Source organism: Lipophrys pholis, assembly GCF_963383615.2.
Source record: "Lipophrys pholis genome assembly, contig: SCAFFOLD_153, whole genome shotgun sequence".
In the NCBI taxonomy this organism is placed as follows: domain Eukaryota; kingdom Metazoa; phylum Chordata; class Actinopteri; order Blenniiformes; family Blenniidae; genus Lipophrys; species Lipophrys pholis.
The window spans coordinates 19,839-47,434 of NW_028291827.1; the positions used below are offsets into that span (position 1 = coordinate 19,839).

General features: G+C 24.1%; 1 protein-coding gene across 1 annotated transcript; it reads right to left on the reverse strand.

The window, feature by feature from the left end:
- Nucleotides 1-21,997: 21,997 nt before the first annotated feature.
- LOC308128451 (cytosolic Fe-S cluster assembly factor nubp1-B-like) lies at nucleotides 21,998-22,531 on the reverse strand (the record flags this gene model as incomplete). Its single annotated transcript, XM_080494139.1, is given in 4 exon segments — nucleotides 21,998-22,107; nucleotides 22,110-22,147; nucleotides 22,149-22,336; nucleotides 22,340-22,531. Coding segments are annotated over 4 exon segments (528 nt in total).
- Between the last annotated feature and the right edge of the window lie 5,065 nt (nucleotides 22,532-27,596).

Below are 27,596 nucleotides of genomic sequence, written 5' to 3' on the forward strand. Positions count from 1 at the left end.
ATTCCCCAAAATTTAGAGGTTTATCCAGTTAAAGTTATAATCACTGTAGAAGTACTGGTAGCAGCAGTAAAATCGACCTTTTACATTATTTAATTTTGCCCAGTACCGCATAGATTAGATCCACCTGAATTGCTAATAGAAGTCAAATTCTGAACTGAAACACCATTAAATTTGACTTCAATATATTAATTAGTAGCCCAATCATCAATGAAATATAAATTAAATACCAATCTTATATTTTGCATTAAGTTAAGACCTGTATAGGTTCTAGTGATAGTTTCATCATCCAGATTATTATATCCCCCGTAGAGATAATATTATCCACATGCAGATGTTCCAACATCAGTCCATCCACTAGCTACTCCAAAACCAAACCCACTATGTCTATTAGAATCTATTGTTTCCAGTGGTGAGGTTGAGGGGGGTTCACATACTGTAGTAAGAGTGAAATCAGTGATGCAAGTCACACAATCCCCTGGTTACGGTCCAGAACAACTATTACAACTAGAGTGGCATAATATACATGTATCGATGTTTGAACTTGAAAATCCTGAAACACATGTACACAAACTTCCTTATCAAAATATTACCTTGAACTGAGGAGAATTACTTGCATGTAGTACATGCTTACGTTGCTGTCCCTGCATTTGTGCAAGTGGCACATAACTGCGAGCAAGGAGACTGAGAATATATTAAGCTAATGAGGAGTTGACCAAGCCAAATTAACATTCTTTATAATTATTTATATCCATTGATTTATCATACATATATATGTCAATTTTTTATATCAAAATTGCTCTATTTTATTATAAAAACTTAAACTTAAACATAAATTAAAAAATATATAATAGTTATATAATAGTTATATAACAATTTTTCTTTTTATTTTAAAATTTATTATTTTGATGTAATGTAATCATCAAAATATTTTTAATTTTGGACAATTTAAAGTAAGAAGTGATTTCTAGTGTGGTAATATATAAAAAGTGTAAAGAAAATTTAATACTTATTAACTTTTGTTATGGGTTGGCAAAGACCCTAATAGTGCTTCTCGTTCTTGGTTCTTTTTCAATATATCAGGATAAATAAAGTATCTCACATTTAATCTGACTATAAAAAATTTAAATAATCAAATAAAACTTTTTAGGGAAGGAATGCAACCGGTCGTTAAATAAATGGGTACTTGGAAAAGATTAATTTCCGTTCAATCAAAAACTATAATAATGACAGACCAAGGAATGTAATTTTCATTTAAATATACATTCAAGTCTAATTAGGCTGATTTTGCATTCACATTCCCTTGGACTCCTACATAACATAATAACTTAATTTAAAATATTTTTTTCAATAAATAATTTCATAAATATTAATAATTAACAAAATCTGCTGAAGGGAGGTCTCTGAAATTGCATATAATCTCATAAGATAAAAAAATAGTAGGTAAATATAAAAATATTCCTTTGATGGATTCTAAGTGCATTATAATAACAGCAAGAGTTCATCCTGGTTAAACACCCTCTAGTCATGTATTTAATGGTATTCTAAAAACTTTAGCTTCAAATAATTAAGATGCTAGGTTGTCAAGATAACATTTCTCTTTTTATATGATTCCTTTTCTTAATATTGATGGAGTTGTAAAAGGACATTTTAGATGCAATTCATTTGGAAATAATCTTAATAGATTATATTAATTTTGTGATAGTACTCATCATCCTTAAATCTTAAGTTTAAAATAATTGATTATGGAATTAAATAGTTTGGATTTATTTTATATGATGATAGATTTGCATGCACATGCTAATAAATAAGGTATTTTTATTTATGGCAATAATAGTCCAAAAATAAATTAACAAATTAATTGTTGCTTATTTCCTAAACTATTAAGCCTAAATAATAAACATTTCAGTTATGAACAATGCAATTTTAGTGAGTAAAATATGTTCAGTAAAGATTTTGGTGATTAATTCAGTAAGGAAGGATCTAGTCGTGTTCATCTTTATAAAATAACTAATAATATCAGATGTTATACTCTATAATGCAATTATAATCGAGGATTAACATAAAACATTTTAACTGATCGTAAACCTTATAAATAAATTAAACAAACTAAACTTGAACTATTTTACAATAAAAAAAATCTTCTACTCAAAAATGATCATAAAAATTAAGCTAAATAATTTTATACCAATGATGATTACTAAAAAGTTGGATTATCAATAATTATTTCTCTATTGGATCTCATTTAGAAGAATCCCATGTCTAGAATAAGGCAATCTCCATATCGTTGTTTTTAAATACTCAAAATGAATATTGCATTATCCTTGATGCGTACATTTCCATTTAAGCTTGAATTTAAACATCAAAGATTACTTTAAAAAGTACAATTCTCTGATCCAAAAATTGTTCTTAAAGAACTATTTAAATTAATTAATGGACATTTATTTAAAAGTGATAATTCTCTTCCATAAATAAAAGAGAATTAATCAAAAAGAAGTATTAGTATTAATAAATTTAGAATAATGAAAAAATGAGTTAATTTTTATATATTTCTAATTGGAAATGAATAACTATTCCATATATATTATCATATATATTCATAAATATACTTTTTTCTTTTCACTTATCGATCGATCTATTTTATGTAAATTTCTAGATAGCATTCTTGTCTTATTAAAAGTTTATTAGTATTAATTGACTTTATATAATGACTTTTGATTTCTTATTCTATTATATATATATGTATTTTAAATATTAATCTTTTAAATCTCTTTTTTTCTGACTTGATTATTTAATGAACGATTATTGTAACTATCATGTTTACCTTTCTTCTTTTTTAAATTCATTATATTTGTGATTTTTTATAATAAAATTCTATTTTACCTTTCCACTTCAGTAAATTTATTTTATAAAAGCATTCCTTTTTTAGGATTGTCAAACAGTAATGCTTTATATTTTTAATTGCTTCGATCCTATCTCATCATGCTTAAATCTGAAATTACATCCTTCTTTTTGTCAAATAACTTTCTATCATTGTATTTTTATCTCAACATATATGGGTTATAATTGGGCATTTTTATTATTAATATTATTTTATAATTTTATATTTTTTCAATAACTTTTTTTTTTCATACTTCTACTTCGAGTTTTATAAGTATTAAAGTATCCTTTGCTCTTTGCCATATATAAAGATTTACTAAACTATGGTTTTAATTGAATATTTTCATTCGAAAATTTCATGTTTCTATTCATCACTTTATTTGAATATGTTTTTATTTTATTCAAATTTTGAAACTTATCATTTAAATTATTTTTTATATTAAAATTTAATAAATTATTAGCTATTTATTTACTCTAAAATTTTAAGCTATTTTTCTTAACAAAAGAATTACTTTGATTGTTTTAATATACAGAACCATTTTTCTTCTTCTTTTTTTTTTATAAAATATTAAATGATTTTTTACTGGTATCATATTATATCATTCCACTAAACTAGTCTTCTTTATATTGTTATCTATTTTAATACTCAAAATAAAAAATATTATATATTAATTTAATTTATTTTGGATTATTTGGAATTTTTTATTAAATAGAATAATTTTTATCAGAAATCTAATTTTAATCCTAAATAAATTTTAACTTTTTTTATTATTATTTTAATTATGAAATCTATGTAAATTTTGTTTATTTTATAGATTAAAAAAATATGGATCCTTTATTTTACAGTTTTTTTTAACTATCAATTTTTATATTATTTACGCTTTGAATTAAAGTTTTACGTTTGAGTTTTTTTAATTATAATTTTGATTATAATGTTTGAATTTATTTATCCTATTGATATACTTATTTTATTATTTTTAAGGACTAAATTTTATTTCTCAATTATTATTAAATTTAATAAAATTTTTGTTTCTCATAAATAAATTAGATATTTATTAATTAATTCTATTTTTTAATAGCTTCTTTTTCTTCAATAATTAAATTTATATTTTTAAAATTTTATTAAAATTATTTATATTTGGTTTGTAATTATTTTTAAGTGGTTTTAAGTAATAAATTTTAACATACTAATTACTAAATTCTTTTTTTAAGCTTATTATGTTATAAATCTCTATTAGACTAAATTTTACTTGACTTTTTCTCTTTACGATATTTTACTGATTGTTTCAATTTTTGATTTTACATCTCCAAAATCTTAATCTTTTACTTTTTATTATTTATTTAAATATAATATTTTTAATATTTAAGTTTATAAATTTAAAAAATATTTTTTAATTTATTTAATAAGTCAGTACTGATTTTGTTGGTCAATTCATCAAAAAAATAAATTTATTTGTTAGCCGTTTAATTAAATGTGATTGCCTACTTTTGCATATTTTATAATTCTAAAAATTATGATTTGATTTTTTTAATATGTTAGATTGATTATTTATTTTTTTAAATTGCTTTTGACTCCATAGTAGAGCTATAAAATTATTTTTAATTTAGTAGTTGATTGATTGATTTAATAAAAAGATCATTCTATTAATAGATTTATCTCACTTAATACTCTTTTAATTACTTTTTAGGTTAGAGCTTTATAGATGAAGTTTGGTATATATGTAACATTTATTTTAATTATTTTATCTAATTCCCGAAAGCATAATTAATTTTTAAAATAAGTAAGATTTATTTGGCATAAATTTAATTAATATTTTTTATGATCTTTGATATTATTTAATATTATGGATGATCTATCTAATCTGATAATTGATTACTTATTATTTAAATAATTTGTAATGCTGTGTTCACATCTTTTATATTGATATTTCCATCCTTAACATTATATTTAGCATTCATTGATTATAAAAGTTTCTCACTCGCCTATTTCATTTCATTCAATTTTACATTAAGGATATTTTTATCTTTGTATACATTGAAAATAACTTATTACTGATTTAATTTCATTATAATAATAATATAATTTTATTTATATACAAAATAATTTTATAATTATTTTATTACATTCATTCATAATTACTATTATTGAAATAGGATGAGTTAATACTGCTGCTATGTTTTGATGACAATAAAGGTATTTTTTTAGTTTATAATGTGTTATAGCTAAGTATAGAGCCATTCATATAGCACATCCTTTTTTTAAATTATTTAATAGTACTACTAATTTCATCAAAAGTCATTGGTTTAGTTAGTCTTAGCTATAAAAATTAATAGAATTTTGTTTAAAATTTATTGCCATAAGTTTTTCTCTCAACTATTGCAATAATTCTTTCAATCATTTAGTTTTATATATCATACGGCGAATTAAATTTTTTTGATGATATTGGAGGAAAATTTAAATAAAAATTTTAGTTGACCCAAACTTTAATCTAACCTTTATAGTCGAAACCTATCATTTGCTAAACAATTGGAATATATCCACGATAACTACTATGAATATTCATATATCCAATCAATATTTTCTACAAAATATCTAATGCCTCAATCTTATTAAATTTAGGAGCATCACATAACTTATAAGTCAACTTTTAAACAATTACTTTCAATTGGTAAACTGATGAACAAGTATACTCCTCTTTAAAGGTCACCCAGGCTATTAGATTTACTACATTAGAAAGTTCTTGTTTCCTGAACTAATAAACTTGCTTTTATTTAAAGAATTCTTATTATGAGGTTATTATATGATTATGAATTTATGCTACTTGTCCAGATAGTTCATTTTGGATAAGATTGTTATGGGAATTTTAAAGTATTGATGACCATCCTTTTAGATTAAATTCATTTAAAGAAATTATTGATGAACTGATACCCATAATCAATATTCAAATTAATATATACCATCTTATGTAATTATGTAAGATTAACCCAACCCCAACCCCAACCCCAACCCCAACCCCAACCCCAACCCCAACCCCAACCCCAACCCCAACCCCAACCCCAACCCCAACCCCTATAACTAAGATTCTATTAAAAATAATATATTATTTATAACAATAAAAAAATTAAAGATTTCATTAATTTTTATATATAATTTTATATAATTTCTAAATATTATTTATACTTTTTGGTTGCTTACTATTTAAATCATAAAGTAAAGTTATAAATTACTCCCTACTAACATATTTAAGTATTTTAGTAATCATCTCTAATTTTTTTTTCCTTTCTAGCTATGTCTTTTTATCCTTATATGTTTCATATTTTTTATATTTTGTACCGAATATTAATTCATGCATATTTTATAGCTAAAATAATTCATATTGATGTTTAAACAATTTTTTTATATCAATGTTTAGCATCTTTTGATTCAATGATTTAGTATGGTTTCTTATTTTTATTTAATCATTTAATTGATGATTTATATTTTTTATTTAATATGGAATTATACTTTTTTTATAAACTAATTTCATATTAGGTTTAAATTATTATTTTTTATGAAGTAATTTTTAAAACATATGACTAGATTTAGATTTCTTTAATTTTATTAATGGAATTCTATCTTTCTATTTTTTTATTTAGGAAACTTTGCTCATCTCTTCAAAAATATCATTCGACCTTAATAATTTTCCCATTATGAATGATTTTGCTACAAAAACCAGCTAAGAACTTTCGCTTTCACACTTAATAGCATGATCTCTTGTAACAGGTTAATTTTTACAAATTTGAATAATATCCTCTTCACCGAAGTATGCCCCAACCTCTAAAATCATAACTTTATTAAGTTATCCATTTATTAATTGATATTTTGCAAAAATTCCTTTGTCGACCATATAAGCACCTCTGATTGAATCATTCACTTTATATACAAATTGATTAAAGTGATACTTCTATCTTAGTATTGCATTTCCTATATTCTTTTGATTTATTTTCCTTACTTTCTGCATGAACGGAAATTTGAGTAAACAGTATAAATCTCTCTTTCGAATTGCTATTGCCCACTCTTTAAGGTATTTAAAACCCTCAAAGTCAATAGTTAAAAGGATAGTTTATCCTTTTGTTCCTGCATAAGCTGACATCATTCTTTTTATCTAGTGAGATAAATCATATTCTCCAAAATAATTATTTTATTTCAAAATAGAGTCTGTTTTTTATTGATTGATTATAATTACCTACCCTGTCACAATAATATATATATGAGTTGATTAATCTCCTTTTTTGAATATTTTATCGCCTGGTGGTACTACCATATATCCCAAATGCTTATATAACTAATATTTATCTACAATGGGTTAGAGTATGATGAACTATTTAATGAAATTTGATATGAGAGAGTTTTGTTTAGTAGTTTTATCAATTGCGTCAATTGCTTATAAATATAAGTTATTCATTATCAATCACTATATTTAATTTAATTAAATAATCTTCTAAATTGATGCACTTAGACTGATAGCGTAATATCCACTAATAGAATTCATAGTTATTGCAGAACACATATCTAATATCATTTTGCAATCTATTGTAACCTTTGGATTGCCTGATTGAACAAGACAATATATCATTATTGATAATAATATATCCGGTTACATCATTGGTTACTTCTTTTTTAAAAGATTATAATAATGATTAATTTAGTTTATTATTGATTTAGATAACTAAATAAGTAATTTTAATTTACCTATTGGGGATGGTTTATTACTTAATTATATAAACATTTTTATAGCTTTTCTATATGGATTATTATATGTCATTTATTTATTTATTAATTGAAATTCAACAGGAATTCCATAAAATTTCATCTATTTATTTTTAAGTTTTTCAATTGCTTTTTAATATAATGATATTTGTTAAGTTTTGCGTAATTATTTTTATATAATTTATACAAAGAAACGATTAATGCTTTTCATTTAAAGAATATTACATAATATTAAATTATTTAAATTTTAATAAGAAAAAAGTTTATTACATTATTTTTTTCTTTCATTGTTTGTAAAAAAAACATTAATTATGCATTAAGTCATGAATTACTGAAAAATTTTAAATTAATCGATAATTTATTCATATTAATATTTTTTTAAATGTTTCTTATAAATACCAATAAACCTTCCTATGAAATTAGATGTTTTATAAGTTAATTATTTGATAGCTTTTGAGAATTTAATAAATTTACGAGAATTTGAAATAAAATTATAATATTATGATTGATTTATTTTTTAATTATTATTTAGGAGCTTGATATGATAAAAAAAAGAACTAGAATTAGATTAGAGCTAAATTTGTTTAAAATTTTATACACTTTTACTTTTTTCTAATCGATTTTCTTTTTTTATATCTTCTTTTTAAAATATGAGTACTGAATCAAATAATTATTTTTCATCAACAGTATTAGTTGTATTTTTCTCACAATCATTTGATAATGAGTCATTCATTTTATCTCCATGATAATGTATTTCTTTCATTTATGAAAGTAAAATAATAGCACGAATACTGGCATATAATTCTGGTATCAAGAAATTCTTATTATTAATATTATTCCGGAGAATATGTTGTGCCCATAAATAATCATATGTCTTAAGGTAGTTGTCAGTAAATTTATTAAGTCTTTTTATGGGACGAGTGATGGTAATCTCCTACATATAGATGCAACCCATTATTATAATCAGTTATGAAATAAGACAAAAAAATAATTATTTCCAATTATGAGATCAGTAAGACTATTGGAGTAGGCACTTTTAGTAAAGTGAGAGTTGGAAGGCATTTATTGACAGGAGAGAATGTAGCTGTTAAGGTTATTGAGAAATAAAATATCAAAGATTAAGGTGATAAAAAGAGATTAACTAGAGAGATACAGATAATGCGAAAGATTAGACATCCGAATCTTATGCAACTCTATTAAATAATAGAAACTAATAAACATTTATTTTTAATAAGTGAGCTTATACCGAATGGTTAACTCTTTTAATATATAGTTGAAAGGACAAGACTTGATGAATTCAAATCTGCTAAATTCCTACAACAAATGTTGAATGCAGTTTAATATATGCATAGACTTGGTATTGTACATCGTGATCTTAAACCATAAAATCTTTTATTAGATGAATTCAATAATATAAAAGTGGTGGATTTTGGATTAAGTAATATATATGCTAAACATTAGTTATTAAGAACAGCATGTGGAAGTCCATGTTATGCTGCACCAGAGATGGTTTCAGGTAAAGCATATAATGGATTAAAAACAGATATATGGAGTTGTGGTATTATATTATATGCTATGGTATGTGGATATTTACCATTTGAAGATGATGATAACTCAATACTTTATAAAAAAATAATATCAGGTGTGTTTAGTATTCCTTCATTTGTATCATAATGTGGGAAGGATTTATTGAAAAGAATATTAAATACTTAACCTCTAAATAGATTAAGTATTTAATAGATTAGAAATCATCCTTTTTGTAGACCTAAAATAATACCAATTCCAGGTTTCATACAGGGTATATCGAAAACCATTTTAGATCCTGCTATTATAGCATAACTTAAAGAAGATCCTAGATATTAGCAAATTGAATAAATGCTTAGAGAAAACAGGCATAATCAATTTACTGCCACTTATTATCTTTAATTGAGAAAAAAGTTAAAAGCTGAAGGCCGTAATATGTTTGATTATTACTTCTAAAATGAGAAATACTTTAATGGATAAGTAAGCAATTTTAAAAGATCTTTGTTAAGAACTATTGATAATCGCTAAAATATTAAAAGAGAATTATCAGCACCAAAACATAAATCTAAAGTACTAAAATCAGATCAAGTCAGAGCTTTATCAAAGCAAAAGGTTGGAGGTAGAAATGAATTAAATATGGTTAATAAAATCAATAAGATCAAAAGAAGTTAAAGTGAAAAAAATAAACATAGACATTATATAACTCCACTTGCCTTTGCAATTCCTAATAAAAAAGAGATACTTATATCTCAGGAAAGAAAAAGTAAGAGATTATGATATTATTTATAACATTTATTTATATATATATATTTATTTAATAATAATTAAATGAAAACAAAACTTTCAAATGTGGTTAGTCAAGGCAAATTACATACTTATCAGATCTCATAAGATAATTAAAAAAAAGTTGAGTTTGAAATGATAAAAGTAGATATCAATGATAATTAATAGAAAATATACGATTATAAGTTTAATGCTAATAATGATATGATTGTTATCCTTAAGGGATTATAACTTATCTGCATTAATATCAAATATAAGAGATACCAAACTATATTCAGAAGAAAATATATTAGTTAACCAATTAAATTTGCCATTTGTAGTGATATTATTCTTTACAGTCATAAAAGTATTCTTTATAAGACATAACTAAAAAGTACATTATTCACCAGATTTAGTTCAGAAAACAAAATTAAAATGTTTTGAGGGATATATTAAAAATATTTTATTGAGTGAGCAAAAGAACTACATTATAATAATGTTATTAAAGAATGTGCATCTATTGTCATTGAATAACTTTGAATAAAAAAAGTTATATAGTGCAAAGAAAACATTTATTATTACAGGGACACTAACAAAATCTTAAAATTAAATTATATTACTGCAAGATGATGGATATATCTACCAGATTTAAATTATGGATTTAAAACCTTCTAATATGTGCTATTTGTTTAAAAATATTTAAAAGAGTACTTAAATAATCATTGGATAGTATGATAAATTTGTTATGGTATATAATTGCAGTAATTTTATTTTCTTTTGCAATAATTTATAAACTTTTTCATTTAAAATTTTTTTCTTCCCATTTTAATATGTTTGTCTATAAATAATAAATGATTAATATTCCCTAATTCTGAATACTGACCATCGACTCTACTTATTCAGTACTAAAAAATGCTCAATAAAGAAGGTAAGTAATCTAAGTTTATTTAATCCTATTCAATTCATCAATTCAAACTTAAAAAATAACATGCTTACTTTGATTTTGTAGTCAGGGTAGATTGCTATTTGTAAACTAAATCGTATATTGACAAAAGATATATTTGATTAAGATGATATCAATCTTGAAGTGAAGAGTAAAAGTTAGATAGAGAAAAGAAGAGCGAAGAAAAAAAAGACTAAACCACTTAAAAAAATATAAGATTTATAAAGAGTCAATTTATTGTTTGAAGTTGAACTAATACTTAAGGATAAAAAGAGAAAAATTCCATTAAAGAGTCTTAAATAATACTTTTAAAAATATTACAATTTACCTAAACGAACAATAACTTGGTATTCTATACTATAGTTACCGGAAAACATCAGCACTTGTGATATTTTGTTAAAATAAGATATCAATAATTATACTTCTTTTAAAAATTAATTATAGAAGCTTACCAAGAATATATAGATTGAGCCGAAAAGATTAAGATTAATAAAATATGTAACTTTCATGTGTTTGGTACTTTGTCCTTAATCATTTAACTTTATCTAAGATCTATTTAGAATCATTTATATTTTTAGTGGCATTTATATTACTTAATTAAGATTATTTGAGTTGATAATTAGTCTACTAGCACAATGGGGAAAAGGAATGTTTTGTATAGAAAAGGATAACATTTATAAAACATAAGTAAATGAATTATTAAAGATTTTAATGCCAGATGACAAAATGTAGTTCTAAAAACAATTTAGTGTATAATTGGCTGAATACATAATTGAATCAGCTAAAATATTTATGGTTGATATGCTATCTTAAAGCATATGGTTATCATTCATGGATTTCATTATTATTAACTATAAGAAACCCATTTATTATTTATTGGCCTGTATTGCAGTATTTTATTTAAAGGTTAATAAGATGAAATTTGATTTAATATAGAATATAGACAATTTTCATAAAGTCTTTTTAAATAAATAAAATGAAATCAGTTAATAGAATTTTAAATTGATAATGGGATTAGTTCATTAATTTGAATAGCAGATAATGGTGGCAGAAAAAGGATCTAAATTATTGAGTTTCTATGAGAATATGTTACCCTTATCTAAAAATTCATATCCTAATTTAGTTATATTTAGTGCTTATAATGATTAAGGCGATGAATCATTCAAATAAAAAATTAAATAATATTATAATAACATGATCTAACGTAAAAACAATATCTATATGATAGAAAAGAAAATCAATGAAATGTAGACTGATATTGATACATATTAGCTTAACTTCAAGAATTATGAATAGAAGGAATTAGAAAAGATATAGAGTATTGTATAAATGAACATAAAAAGAGATATCTATCAAGATCAAAAATTCAATGAAAACAGAATATTGAATAAGACTTTATAGGAGAAGTATTTTCAGGATAGGATATTAAAAGAGGAAATCATGTTTAATTATTATAGAAAATTGATTAAAAATAAACTATAGAATATTAAAGGAAATTAGCAACTATTGAAGAATCAATTGGATTAGAATTATAGAATAAAAGAATTGGAAGAACAAGATTTAATTAAAGATATTGATATAATCAGGGATAAAACTAGGAATGCAGAATTAGAATTAGAAAAATAAAAGATAATGAATTAATGCAAGAATGATCAATTAGTTCATTAAATTAATATGGATCAACTTAAAGGTAAAATCATTTAAAACAATTAATATGAGAAAAATAAATATTCTAAAAATTAGAAATTGTAAAACCATATTAAACACAAAAAAGAATTATTTAATGATTAATAAGAATTGAAATACAAGTAAATGTATAATAGAATTGAAGAAATCGATAATTTATAAAAAGAATATAACACCTTAAAATATAGAAGTGTAGGATTTAAATGATCTAATATATATTCATGAGTTAAAGGCTTCCTTCCCAACAGGTTTAAAACCATATTTTTAAAATCTTTTGTTATAGTTTTATTTCTATGTATGTTAAATCATTTCATCTAATTATCTTCCTAAAATAAAATTATAATAATACATGCAGTTATATACAAGTTTAATCCAATTAATCTTAAGCCAAAACATATAGTAGTCTTTAAATGATTGAATCTTAACAGTCCATTTTTTTTAGTTTAATGTTTTGAAAGATAGCCAATTAGCTTTAGAAGAATATTTGCTCATGATATCTATTCTATCTATTAATGAGCCATAATGTTTATTAAGACTTTTTATCAAATTCATATTCCTATTAATAAATATCATTTGATGAGGAAATTTTTTTTAATCAGAGACCAAATTTTTTATTTCCTTCTTCATTTCTGCTTGCATTTTGAAAACCTATGCATTAGTTAATGTGTTTTTATTAATAGGTTTACCTGAATATGGTCTTAAAAGTTGAGATGAGGCAAACATATTTGAATATTTGATTCCCCATCCATTACAAATTTGCTTCAATTCTTATTTTTTATTTAAGAACAGAGCTTGCCAGAATTTAGCATATTGCAATCTGAATTCTTATTTAACATGAATACATAACCCATGATCTAATATTACTATTTGCGGTTATCTTATATTATTTGGCATAGAACGTACTAGTATATTTCCTGGATGAGGATCACAATGTACAAATCCAGTGATAAATATCTGTTATGCAAATGCTTAAATCACTGCATGGATGACTTCTTGAACATTATATCCTTTCCTCTTTAATGACCTTTAGTCAGTAATCTTTATTCCATCTATCCATTAAGCTATAAGTAATTGTTTGGTAGTGAATTTATTATACACTTTCGGAATATAAACGTTTTTTCTACCTGAGGCTTTAAAACGAATATCAGAATCAATTGAGTTTTGTTCCTCTAATCTGAAATCCAATTCCTTAAATAGATTTTATTATATAGTACTGGCAAACTGTACTAATGGAATTTCAAAAGAATATTCAAGCACATGGCAAATAATTTTATGCATGATCATATCATTTTTAAATTGATACTTAATTTTAGGTTTTTGGATTTTGACGGCCACCCATTACCCATTTTTCAATTTTGCCTTATGTACTTGTGCCACTGATGCAGAAGCAACAGGCCTCTCTTAAAACTAATCAAAAACTTATGAGAGAGGCTTCCCTATCTCTCTTTCCAATTCTTTTTTAATATCCCTAAAACACACTTATTTAGCTTCATCTTGAAATTTTCTCATGTGTCTCATATATGGGGGAGGCATCACATGAGCATTTGCAGCCATTCCTTGCCCAAATTTCACATATAATCCATCATTCTAAAGGCAGGTATCATAAATATCTTTAGCAATGAACTCATGAATTTACATAAAATTGGTCTCATTAAAAGCTATTTTGTAGTTATAAAGAATCTTTAATCCACAAATTATGGTTCTTAAGTTTCTCGAAAGTGTTTTGCTTTAGGAATGCATGTCATAACTATAACAAAAAAAAGGGATTGATATTAAAAGTCCTTTTTTCATTATTAAAATTTATGTAAAAATAAAATAAAAGATCCACTAATTATTTTTTCACCTCACCTTTTAAATCTAATAAATAGAACATTAGTAAAATAATCTAATAAATCAAATAGGAATAGAAAAATGAACTTTCACTTAGCTAAAATAAATTTTTTCGTAAAACAGTTTCTTTCCCATAAAATAATATTAGTAAGGATTTCATACATCCCGATAAATCTATTATTCCTGTTTCCAAGAAGCATAAAAAATCTACCATAATAGTAAATGTGAAACCAATTTAAAAAAATCATCTTGACAAATGTATCTACACCTTTCCTGATTTATGTACAAATCAGAGGAAATTCGTTATATACACTGGAGCATTATAAATGAAAGAATAGATTATACCTAATAAAGAGGTATATTTATGTAATAATAATCCGAAGTACATTCCCAACAGAAATAAAATTTATTGATCATATATATATAATGAATAACCATTCATAATATAATAAATTAAGCATTAAATATAATACTAATAATTATCTTATTTCATCAAATAAAATTAATATGAATAATCCAATAGCAAAAAAAATAACCAAACTATTTTAGACACGCAGTGAGTCGTCAAGTAAGGCAAGCTTATATGATCTGTATAAAAATAATTACAGAAGATAAAAATAAAGTGGCTACTTTAAACCACATCATCATTAATCATTTGATATAATTGCATATGACTATAACAGGGACAGAATATGTCAAAGGAATGCACGATCAAAATCTGTTTATTCAGGATTAAAATTGTCGTCTTTAACAATATGTGGTGAAAATCCACAAAGGAATATAAGGGTGGAAAAGACTCCTTTGCCAAACATACAGGGTAACAAAAAAAAGATCAACTTAAAATATTATAAAAAATATGATAAAGGAGATTTTATTGCAAATTATAAAGAATCTTATGCTATTAAATCAATAAATCCATAATATAATTTTATTTAAGGATATAAAGATACTTTAAAAAATGCAAATGTTGATTTTGATTTTAGAAAAAAGAATAAATAATAAAAGATCAAAAAATTCAATGATGCTATTAAAATGGATTTAGAAAGGAGGAATAAACATATAAGTTAAATGAATGCTAGAAAAATCAAAACATTTAATAATAATAAATATTTAAAAAATGATAAAATTCAAAATAAAAATAAAGTGGATCTTAGTAAATCTTTTAGAAAGGGTAATGAATATGAAGAAACAACAGCTAAAAAATTAAATTCTTCTAATTGGAAATGATAATATTGATTAAATAATATTATTTTTTTCAAATTAATTTTCGTCTTTTGTAAATTAAATAAAATTTAAATATATCTTTTTTAATTATTTTGCGAATCCATTTCTGTATAAATATTACTTTTTATTAAAATTTTTTTACATACCTGTCATTGTTTAATTTAACTTTTTAAATAAATGTAATCAAATTCAAACTACTTTTAACTAAACAATTAACTAATTAAGGTTAATATTCTTCATGCCTATTATCCAACATTAAATGATTATTAATATATAATACAGCTGTCTTACTAGCAACATTTCCTAATTGCAATAAATAATTAAGTAAATCCTATAATGAAGAATGTTCAAATTGTCTATTCATAATCTTACGGCACATTTATAATTCATTTAATAAAATAGGACATTTCATAGTATTACAAACATCATAAAATACTTAAAATGATGAAGCTGAAATTTAGAATTTTTTACCCATTAAAGATATTTTTTATGTTTATTAGCTTTTAATGATATTTTTATTAAGTTTAAGAAAATGCAATGAGTAGCCAGTTTCATTCATAATCTTGTATACAGATGAAAATTTAAATTAATTATCATATTGCATAACTTAATTAAATAATTTTAATTATTATAATAAATAAGTGTTCCATCCTAGTAGCCCTAACATCTATTGAAATTATATAAAATTAAAAGGATTTTTTCTCTATTTTTCATTATAAATTTTTTCCCACTTCTCCCTATCTTTTTATTTAAGGTATCTATATGCTTCAATAATCAACTTAAGTGCAAACCCCAATTCAACCCTTTTACTTTTGTTTATATAGATGACTGCTATATTACAAGCAGTTTTTAATGAATTAATGATACTATCCTTTTAAAAGTAATAATTGATCATCAAAATAATTTTATCATAAGAAATGTACCTACATATATCATTACCCATCTCATTATCTCTAATGTGTGGACCTTCCATTAATTGATATTTAAAATTAAGAAAAAGAATGATTTAATCTATAAAACATTTGCCTTAGATCATTTCTTTGAAATATAATACTTCCCAAAGTCTATTTATCTCTTTCTCTTTTAAACTATACGCGAAATCATAAATTAATTGATAATTCTCTTCCTAATTACTTAAAAACCAATTGACTAAAAACATTCCAAATGGCATTATTCTTATTGAATTTATCAAAAAGTGGTTGTAATATGAATCTTCTATCATTCTTATTAATCTTAAAATTTTAAAAGGATGATTTGATAAGATTTTATATTAGTTATTATTTCTTCCAATATAATCAAAGAAATTAGGATATTATTTGTGATTAGTCTAATAATTGAATGTCCATGATTTATTTTAATAGTAAACACTCTAACAGAATATTTTTAATGGTAGTTTTTAAAAGTTTTATTAATATTTTAGCATTTTTTTTTCTTCAATATACTATCTTTAAATTCTTTTTTTATGTTTAATTATTTTTAATCGTTCAGCTATCTGCCCACAAATATCCTAATTCAGCATTTTGATTCTCTCTTTCATTTTTTTATTTTATGACTAAAGTTATGCAATTTTCTAGCTATCGAGATTACTATTCTGTTTAATTTATTTTTGTAATGCCTTCAAGAAGAAATTTTATTAAGGTTTATTTTTCTTTCCTTGATCTGCTTTCATTTTGGTTATTTTATATTTCAAATCAAGAATATGCTTATTTAATTATACAATTTGATTATTTAGATTTTCAATCTATTAGTCTTTAATAAGCGATAATTTTTATTTCTTAATAAAATCTAACCTCAATGAATTTTCAAATGTTTCTTTTTTTCAATTTTGCGAATTTGTCTTTGTTATTCTGGTTTCATACTTTTTTACACAAAGTACTTAAAATTCTATAACATTTTCCTATTGAACTAAATAAGAATTTGAATAGGAATAAACTATTAATAATTATGTATTTGTTTAAGTAATTATTTGAATGATGCTTGTGTAAAGGATATTGCCTATTTACTCAAAAACATTGCATCAAATGATTTTCTTTATTGATCAATCATTTTATCATAATCAGGACGAGGCTTGTGCTCAACACTATGAATGATTTTTTAAATGAAATTGGGATTACTGATAGGTTTTGGCTTTCTTTTGTTAATTAATTAATAGATATTCATATGTTCATAAAAAAGTCAAGATTAAGCACTAAAAAGTTAACTAGTCGCAAATATATCACATAAGATATGATTAATGAATTCATCTAAAAATACAATTTTAGTCAAGAATAATTGTAAAATATTATACACATGTGGAATAAATTTGATATTTAGAAAAGTGGTTCAATAATGTTTTTTTAAGTTGATGATCTTATTATTGAGTTAGGATTTGACATACAACCTCAATAACGTAAAATGATATAAGAAATGGCTAAAGATAAAAGCAGGCATATTAGCTTTGTTCAATTACTTGAAGTTATCAATTAAGTTAAATATATAAAAAATAAAGATTAAAACGAATAAGAAGAAGAATTTTGTATTATTTTTATTAGATGAGGTCTGGAAAACTCTTGGTGGTGATTTTGATAAAAAAGGTGAAATTAATAAAAATGATATTTTATAAATATTGAAAAAAGAATTTGGATTGATTAATGGAGTTTAGGAATGGCTGTCTATTGTTGATGATAATAATAGGATGATCAATTATGATAAGTTTAAGGCACTCTTTTAGAGTTCAGATGTACCTTAGAATATTAGTATTAAGAGTGTATTATTTTTATTAGTTTAACCAAATTGATAGTAAATCATTTACTAATGAATATTCTAGATTTTAGAAATGGCTAGAAGAGAATTAATTATGATATTATTATTTCTATGATAATATATTATTATTTATTTAATATTAATAAATATTCATATTTAGTTTATTATATTTTTAATTATTAAAGAATAAATAATATATATTTGTCTGACCTCTCTTTTTGAGCACTGAAGGATGCCGATTCTATTGATATTTTATGACATGAATAATGGAGAGTTCTTCTTTCTTCTTTTTTATTACATTTTTTCTTTTTTTTAAAATAATATGTGTAAATGTGAAGGTACTATTAAATAAATAATAATAATCTTTGTATAAAAAGGATTGATATTAGATTGAAATAAAAACTATATTTTTATTTTTTAAATTTGATACTTTAATGGAAATTCTATTAAAATTTTAATAAAAATATATTTTTAAATTCTTTTTTTATGATATCATAGATTATAGACAAATAAAATTTTTTCTAATTTTTTATAGAATTATAAATGTAAAAAATTAAAAAAAAATTTAATTGAAAATAATTTTTTGTAACTCTAAAATAAAAGAGATCATACGAAAGTCTATATAATTATTTAATAAATATTCTAAAAATATTAAAAAAATAATTGATAATTTAATCATCATTTAATTTAATTAATTTAATTACTTATCTTATATTATTGAGAATATTTTCTATATTTGTTGATATTATCATTATTTTGTAAATTTAGTGTTAAATTTTTTTTCCTTTTTTTATTTTTATGATCGTATTCAAGTATTTTTTTATATTGTTAATTTTTTTAATTTTTTTAATTTTTATTTATTAAAATACTATATGTACAATTAAATATATTTTTCATTCATTTTTTAGAATTAGCATAAAATTTACTTCATTTAAAATACACTTAAAATACTAAAAATATTTAAAGAAGATAATAAAGTTTAATTATTATCACATAATTTATAGATAATCTTAGCTTTTTAATGTGATTATTTATTTTTCATTTCATTAAGTATACTAATTTAATATGCACTTAATTGATTATTCATAATATTATTATTACTGAATAATAATCATTAATGATTTTATAACTATACTAATCATCATGTGCATGACTCCAGATTAAGATTTTCGGTTTGAAGATTGTCAATTCGAATACCGAGTCCATAATTTATCTTCCAATAATCTATCTATATATGCATCTATTTATCAATCTTATATTTTATTACTTATTCTTTTTAATCATCATCATCTAAGACTATATAATATACCTATATTTTTGTTATTATCAATATTATCTATACAATTAATTATAATATACTAACAAAAATGGATATATTTTCATTAATAGGGGATTTACTTCATTTATTGGCTATTATTTTATTAGTGATAAAAATCCTATAGTCAAAAAGTGTTAATGGTCTTTCCTATCGCACTCAATAAATGTTTATGGCAATATTTGTACTTCGTTATACTGATATATTTATATATAAAGGATTTTACATACTGGTGATGAAATTAATATTCACAGGTTTAACAAGTTACACTATCTATTTAATGTGTTATAAAAAGCCATCTTGTTTAAGTTATGATGTTGGAGGAGATAGTTTTCCACATTACTATTATATATATTAGCAGCAATATTGGCAATAACCATTCATATGGGTGCAGGATTATTGCAATTGTTGGTAAGTTATTCTGTATGGCTATAAAGTATGGCCATCTTACCACAATTATTCATGATTAGGAAATGTAAAGATGTATAAAATATTACAATCAAGTATATTCTTTGTCTAGGAATGTATAGAGCCTTTTATTTAATGCATTGGATTAATTATTATTTTACTAAAGATTATTTTGTATGGACTTATGTACTGGCAGGGATTGTTCAGACTGCATTATATTCTGATTTCTTTTATTATTTCTTTATTAGTAAGGATATACAAGGTCAATACAAGTTTCCATTACCATGATCATTGGATATGAATTATTTAATAATTTAATATAATCATAATATATTATAATGATAGCAATATTGTTTTCTTCATAATATCCTTTGCAAATAGTCAATATGCACTAGACTTCGTTATTCCTGATTTACTGTTTGGTGTAAATTCCAACTATACTCATTAAATCTATTCAGGATATTTAGATGTAGATATTAGTTCGTAAAAAAAATTTCACTATTTATTTTTTTACTCTCAAAATAAGCCATCAACTGATCCACTCGTCTTATGGTTAAATGGAGGGCCAGGATGCTCAAGTTTATTAGGAGCATTCACATAAAATGGTCCATATGTATTTAAGGAAAATTCTACACAATTAATGAAGAATCCCTATTCATGGAATTTGAAAGCAAATGTGCTATATATAGAATCACCAGCTGGAGTCGGATTCTCTAAGGGTCCTATTTAGAGCGATGATATTTCTGTATCTAATGATAACCATTTTGCTCTATTGAGTTTCTATTATAAATTTCCTATATTTAGCAATCATGATTTATACTTATCAGGTGAGAGCTATGCTGGTATATATGTGCCTTATTTAGCTTATAGGATTCATTAATATAATAATAATCCTTAAACGGCTGTTAACCAAAAAATTAATCTTAGAGGATTTATGGTAGGTAATGCATGCACTCATCCAAAATAATGTTATTATCCAAATGATGATGATCAGAATAGTTATTTTGTTTATTAATATCTTCATGATCATTATTATTATAATGATTAGGAATGGGAACTATTTTAGAAAGTATGTGCATTAGATTATTAAACATCCTTTTGCAAATAATAGCAAAAACGTTTATTATAGTAATTCTATTCCACCAACACATCTATTTATAATATATATGGGAAATGTTATTATCAGTAAATTCCCTCAGGAAAAAAAAAAAATAAATTTTTGAAAGATGAGCTTACTTGCTAAGATAGCATAGGAATATATAAATTTTAAACTAACCTATGATTCAATTAGGTTTAAACATAAAATAGTATAATACCAAGTGGACAGACTGTAATGAAGATGTGGCTAAAAAATATAAAATGGATCCCTCTGCCACATATTGGATGTATCCTCTTTTGATGAAACATTATCGTATTTTAGTTTTCTCAGGAGATGCAGACGCATGTGTTCCTATTACAGGCACTCTTTATTGGCTTAAGCTGTTGCAGGCAGAACAGAGGTTGCCCAATACCGACCCATGGAGGGTTTGGAAATATGGGAATACCACTGGTGGAATGACATGGAAATTGGGTGATATAAGATTCGCATCTGTTAGGAATGCAGGACATATGGTTCCACAGACACAACTTAGCTTGCTAAGCATTTATTTTAGTCATTCATTAATGATACAAAACTCTGAATCCAATATGATAAATAATACATATCAATTAATTATTATTTTTTACACTATAGATTTAAACTATAGATATGCTATTGATTATTTAAATTCACCAATCATTTCCCATCTTCACATGATTTAATTAAATCAATTTCAATTGGTATTTTTCCCAATAAATTCACTTCAAATTCTTTACATAAAGAAATTGCTCCTCCTGTATTTCCCATAAATATTTATGATTAACATGTACAATTAGGACATTTAAAATAACTCATGTTTTAAATAAGACCAATGATATTAATCCCAGTTTTTCTACAAAATGATATCTCTTTTCTCACATCACTTAATGCGACTTCTTGTGGTGTTGTTACTAAAACAGCTCCATCCTTGGGTCCTGGCTATAAACATTTAACAACAGAAAGATGCTAATCTGATGTGCCAGGAGGAGTATCAATAACTAAATAATCAAGTTTCCCCCAATTGACCTCTGATAAAAATTGCTGAATAAGTCCATTTTTTCTAGGGCCTCTCCAAATTACAGGATCATTCTTACTACCCAATAGGAATCCAATTGACATAACAGCCAATGTATCATCAGCATATACAGGTGACCATCCTTAAACACTAGTATGTACACTATGTCCTTCTAATCCCATCATGCGAGGAATGGAAGGTCCACATAGATCGACATCAAGAAGGCCTACCTCAAAACCTTTTTTAGCCAAACAAAATGCTAATTGAGCAGATGATGTACTTTTCCCTACACCTCCCTTGCCTGAAAGAACTAATATTTTATGCTTCACATCAGCCATTTTTTTACGTATTATATTCATAATTGGATCCTCTTTCTGCCCTTAACTACATACTTCTTTATTGGGGCATCCTTTACAACTCTCGCTTTTACCAGCAAGTTAAGATGTTGGTCCAGGACAATTTGATTATTATTACATTATATATATATATATATTATAAATCATATAAATTAATCAAAGTTTTAATCTTATGGTTAAATATCTTATTAAGGTAATTATTTATTGTCTTCTGCTTTTTATTTACCTAATTTACTATAAAATAAGTCTAGTCTACTAGTAATAAAGAAAAGACAACACATAAAGATAAAACTAATGAGTGATATAAAAGAGAACACTATAGATACAATAAATAAAGATTTTTATGCTATACAGACATGAGTATTAAAGTAATAAGCTTTAGAAATAATAGTTTCGCATCTAAGTCCATATGATAGTTTAGAGGCACCATAAGCAATTCCTAAATTTAATTATTTCCAAAGAGTATTAATCTTAGATGCTACAGTTTTGAATTGTGTTCTATATTCATTATTATATTACATGACAGCATTGAGTTGAGTATTTACTGCATTACTCACACTTGACCCATAATTATTAAGTGTAGGCAACAATGTATTGAGTGTAGTTTAACAATCGGGGCATACACTCATTTGACTAACTAAATTTGTTGAAATTGTTGAATATGTATTACCAGTAGAATATATAGGATTATTAATGCAATATTCACAATTAGTTGATTATATTTGTAGGCAGGAAACAACAGATGTAGCATTAGATAATAATAAAGGTAATCCATTACAGAAAGCAGGATTGAATGTGGCAGTAATATTAATAGGGGAAGTACAGTTAGTAGAGTTAGATAAGCATGAATTAATATTTGTTAATGAAGATTAAGCATTAGTTTAAGGAATAATTTGAGGATTAGCAATATATGTGAATAATTATGATTGGTATGTTGGTGCCTATGAGTAGTATGTTGAATTTAATTAATTAACAAACTTGAATGAATCTACTTACAACATAAAATCTGCAAAATAAAATGGGATTTATGAATTAGGTACTCTGCTTGTTGTTTGTACTACTGGAAATATAATATTATTAGAATTTACTAAACAATCATAAACTTGAGTAGTCTGATTTTATAGGAAGGGATAGATTGTTGGATTAGTTATTATTAGAGGAATTACATCACAAAATTGAGATGATAATGCTGCTGCAGTTAATGTAGCTCCTGCTAGTAGTATACTTAGTACTACTTGTACTATTGATGTTATCCAAATACATTTCAACATGCAAATACAATTATACTCCATTAAGAGTAAAGGTAGGAAGAGAAACAATATAGTGATAAATGAAATTATAATTAATAATCCAAACACTAATGAAGGAAGTGTAATGGCACCAATTCTAAAATACCCTCTAACTAATTATAAAGTATATTGTGATTAATTAAATGAACTGGATATATTGAAGGCAATTCGATTAGAACCTGACAGGATATCATTTGTAAATTCAAATAATTAAGAAATACTATTTAATCTTCCACCAATATTGAATAATCTAAATAAATTAGTAATATTTTGGAGCATGTAATTCCATTGAGTAAGTTAATTAGTGAGTGTTGAACATTCATCACCAAAAAATGATAATGTGATTAATGAAGTAGAGTTAGGACTGGTAACTGTCTTATTATTGCAGATAATATTCACTTGATTAGTGAGTGCAGTTGTTGAAGGGATTGCCAGAGTAGTACTTACTTAGAGTATCTAAGTGATACCATATTGATATGAAAAAGTGAAATTATCAACTGCATATTGAACATTATTTAATCCTATGCAAGTATCATTAACTGTATATCCATTTTCTCCATAGGAAAGGTTATAAAATCCTTGAATACCTGAACAAAATGCATTAGAGATTGATAGATTTGCCTATTGCCCTGCCATCAATCCAATAACTGCTAATAGCATGCAAAATATTGCCATAATTATGATCATCGCAGAACAACATGATATCTCAGTATTTGAATAAATACTATTACGACAACAACTTTCTGTCTTAGATAAGCATATCTGAATGCAACAAAATATATTCATTATTATCACTAGTAAAGCAATTCCTAAGAACGGAGATGTATATGGTAAAAAAGTTAATATTTAGTTAAGAAATGCTTATTATGATTAGTTTTGAAAGTAAAAAGATAGTATTTCAGGAGATGATAAGTTGATCTGAAATGATGATATCCCTACAAATAGTAAATTTTATATTGGACATTAAGTAATTGACATATAATAAATCATAAGTATATAAAAGTATATCATTTAACATTTCTTTTAACATATTCCTGATCTACAATAGCTTCAATCTTATCCAATAAAAGCACATTCTCTTTGTCAACTATACGATTTATAGTATGCAAGCAATTCTTAAATTAAATAAGTGACTACTGAATCTACTTAATAGTGCCTTGAGTTTAAGGATAATCATTAAACTATTCAACGTTCAACTCCCATTTATTTTACTTAATATTAGGTATTGGTGATCTAGTGAATAATCGACTATGTTGTGATTGTTTATGAGCAATGAAATCTAAATGAGATACCTTATAGGAATCTTCCTGTAATCCCAATACAAATAATTTATCTCTATGAGTTAATTTAATATTGCAAGGCGGACAAGGATAGGTAAATGAGTATGTATTGTCAGAGGCTCCTTCAAGTCTATATAATGCTATTGGGATTATATTCATGAAATCACATAGATAGTTAAATGTTTATAAAAAGGATTTCCCAATCAATCTTTAAGGCACTTATATCTGAAATAGAAGACTTTATTCTAATTGTGCTTGCTAACATACTAATTTAGTTATAGTGTTTTATTTCATGGCACCTAATAATGTCATTATTATAGAAATAATATGCTCATTATAGAAGGTCTGAGTTAATATAGATTCACATATTAAACTATTGTAACACTCACCTGCAGCAAATAACTTATTAATTGGATATTGGAAGTATTACTCTTATGTGTTACATTAGGATCATCTACTAAAAACTATAAAATTTTTTTATATCAACTCAAAAAAAATTTGCACATTGCAATTAAGATATTTTATATTTTTATGAATGATAAAAGTTTAAGAATACTTTTACTTATTTGGCAATATTACTACCTTGCTAGCATTATCGATGTTTGCCCTTTTCAAATCTGTAAGAATTAGTGCAGATCCATTAATAAAAACCAAAGAAGGAAAATTCTCAAATTTATCAAATGATATTTCTTATTTAGTTAATATCACAATCTGTTGTAAATTTTTCTCTCTTATGTTTTTAGAGCGTAAAGATAAATATAATATATTTAAGTGTTATATATCTCCACAATAAATAATATGATTAATAAAGGTTGATGATCCCTAGATAGAAGATGTCCATTTTTACTTACTTGGTTATAATAGTAAGTGATGTGACTTATCATTTATTTCCTCTTTGAATTCAAAAATAAGATGATTATTTTTAAAATGTTTACGATTCACATTAGATTTGTTTTAATAATTTTTAACTTAGTTAGCTATGGTTTGATCTTTGCATATAACAAATACTTTAATATCATTGATCTCTAAATCAGGAATCTTGAATTTATATGGGTTAAGTCTAATAATGGTGAATTATTCAATAGTGATTTCAATGGCGAAAACAATTGCTCCCATCTTATAATAAACTAATTTAGCACCTAGATAAAAGTCATCCCTTGAAAAGCAGATGATAAAGTAGTTTTATAAATTTAATTACCGAATCCATCTTTATATTGACTAAACCATTCTTGCCTATTGTATTCTAGAGAACATTGAATTATTTGCTTATTTATCAGAAAAACTAAGACAAAGATTAGAAATGAGACTGATAATGCCAGGACAATGACAACTTCTTGCTAACAATTGCATTTTCATCTCTTATATAACTAATATTTGACTATTATGAGTTTATAAACAGTTTTTATAATGTATTTTACTATTCGGTTGAGACAACATACTAATCATCCTTACATCCTTACCATGTTAAATAGCAGCTTTATGTAATGCTAGACCAATAAATATATTCCTATAATCTATCTTTGGATCACTATCTTCTGATGATAAGATTATGCATGCCTATGTATTTTTAATATCGGCTCTACTTATATCTTTTTATTCAAATGGACTTCCTTCAATATAATGTATAAAATGTTGGTATTATGGATTCTGTAAGAACATTTCTATTGGTGGGGAAGGAGTCTACTCATTCAATATTACAAGATGAGTGTCTTGCCCATGTTATATATGTAAAAATTCCTTACAAAAATTAATCAGTGAAAATAATTCTATTTTACCTGCCATTATTACATGCCTATTTTCACCATTTGATTAATAGGAGTTTCTTGCGTATTTACTTTTGTTGACGTAAATACCTTATTAATTAATTTGTTTGCATTGGTAAAATGACAATAAATAGGAATATTAAAGTAATTATCACAGCCTTGCCTAATTATGAAAATGCTACTATATCTCCATATCCCACTGTACTTAATGTCACAATTGTGAAATAGAAATATTAATGATAATACAAAATTAGACAGTGTAACTCAAATAATCTAATTTCCCTTCATTAATAGAATCAATTTTTAATAATATTTAAAAGAATAGATAAGTCCAGTACTTACTATCAAAAGAAGTGTAATAGTGATGATTATTTATAACAACTGTTTTTATACAGATGAAAATTTACCTTTTAATTGTCTTTTTATGCATAGTCCCACTTTAATGATTCTAAATGATCTACTTATATCCATAAGTCTAATATATTGCTTATAAAGTGGTTGATATCCTAATACAAATGGAAGACTTTAAATTAAATAAAATATTGTTGATAAGGAGAATATAAAATAAAGTTTTTTATTACTTAACAATAGTTTTAGAAATGAATTAAATTATTATTAATGACATAAAAATATTGTCTAATATATACAACCATTGATATGGTTGAATATGAGTTAATGGCAAGCCCCATTGATTGCAATTTAAGATTAAGAATAG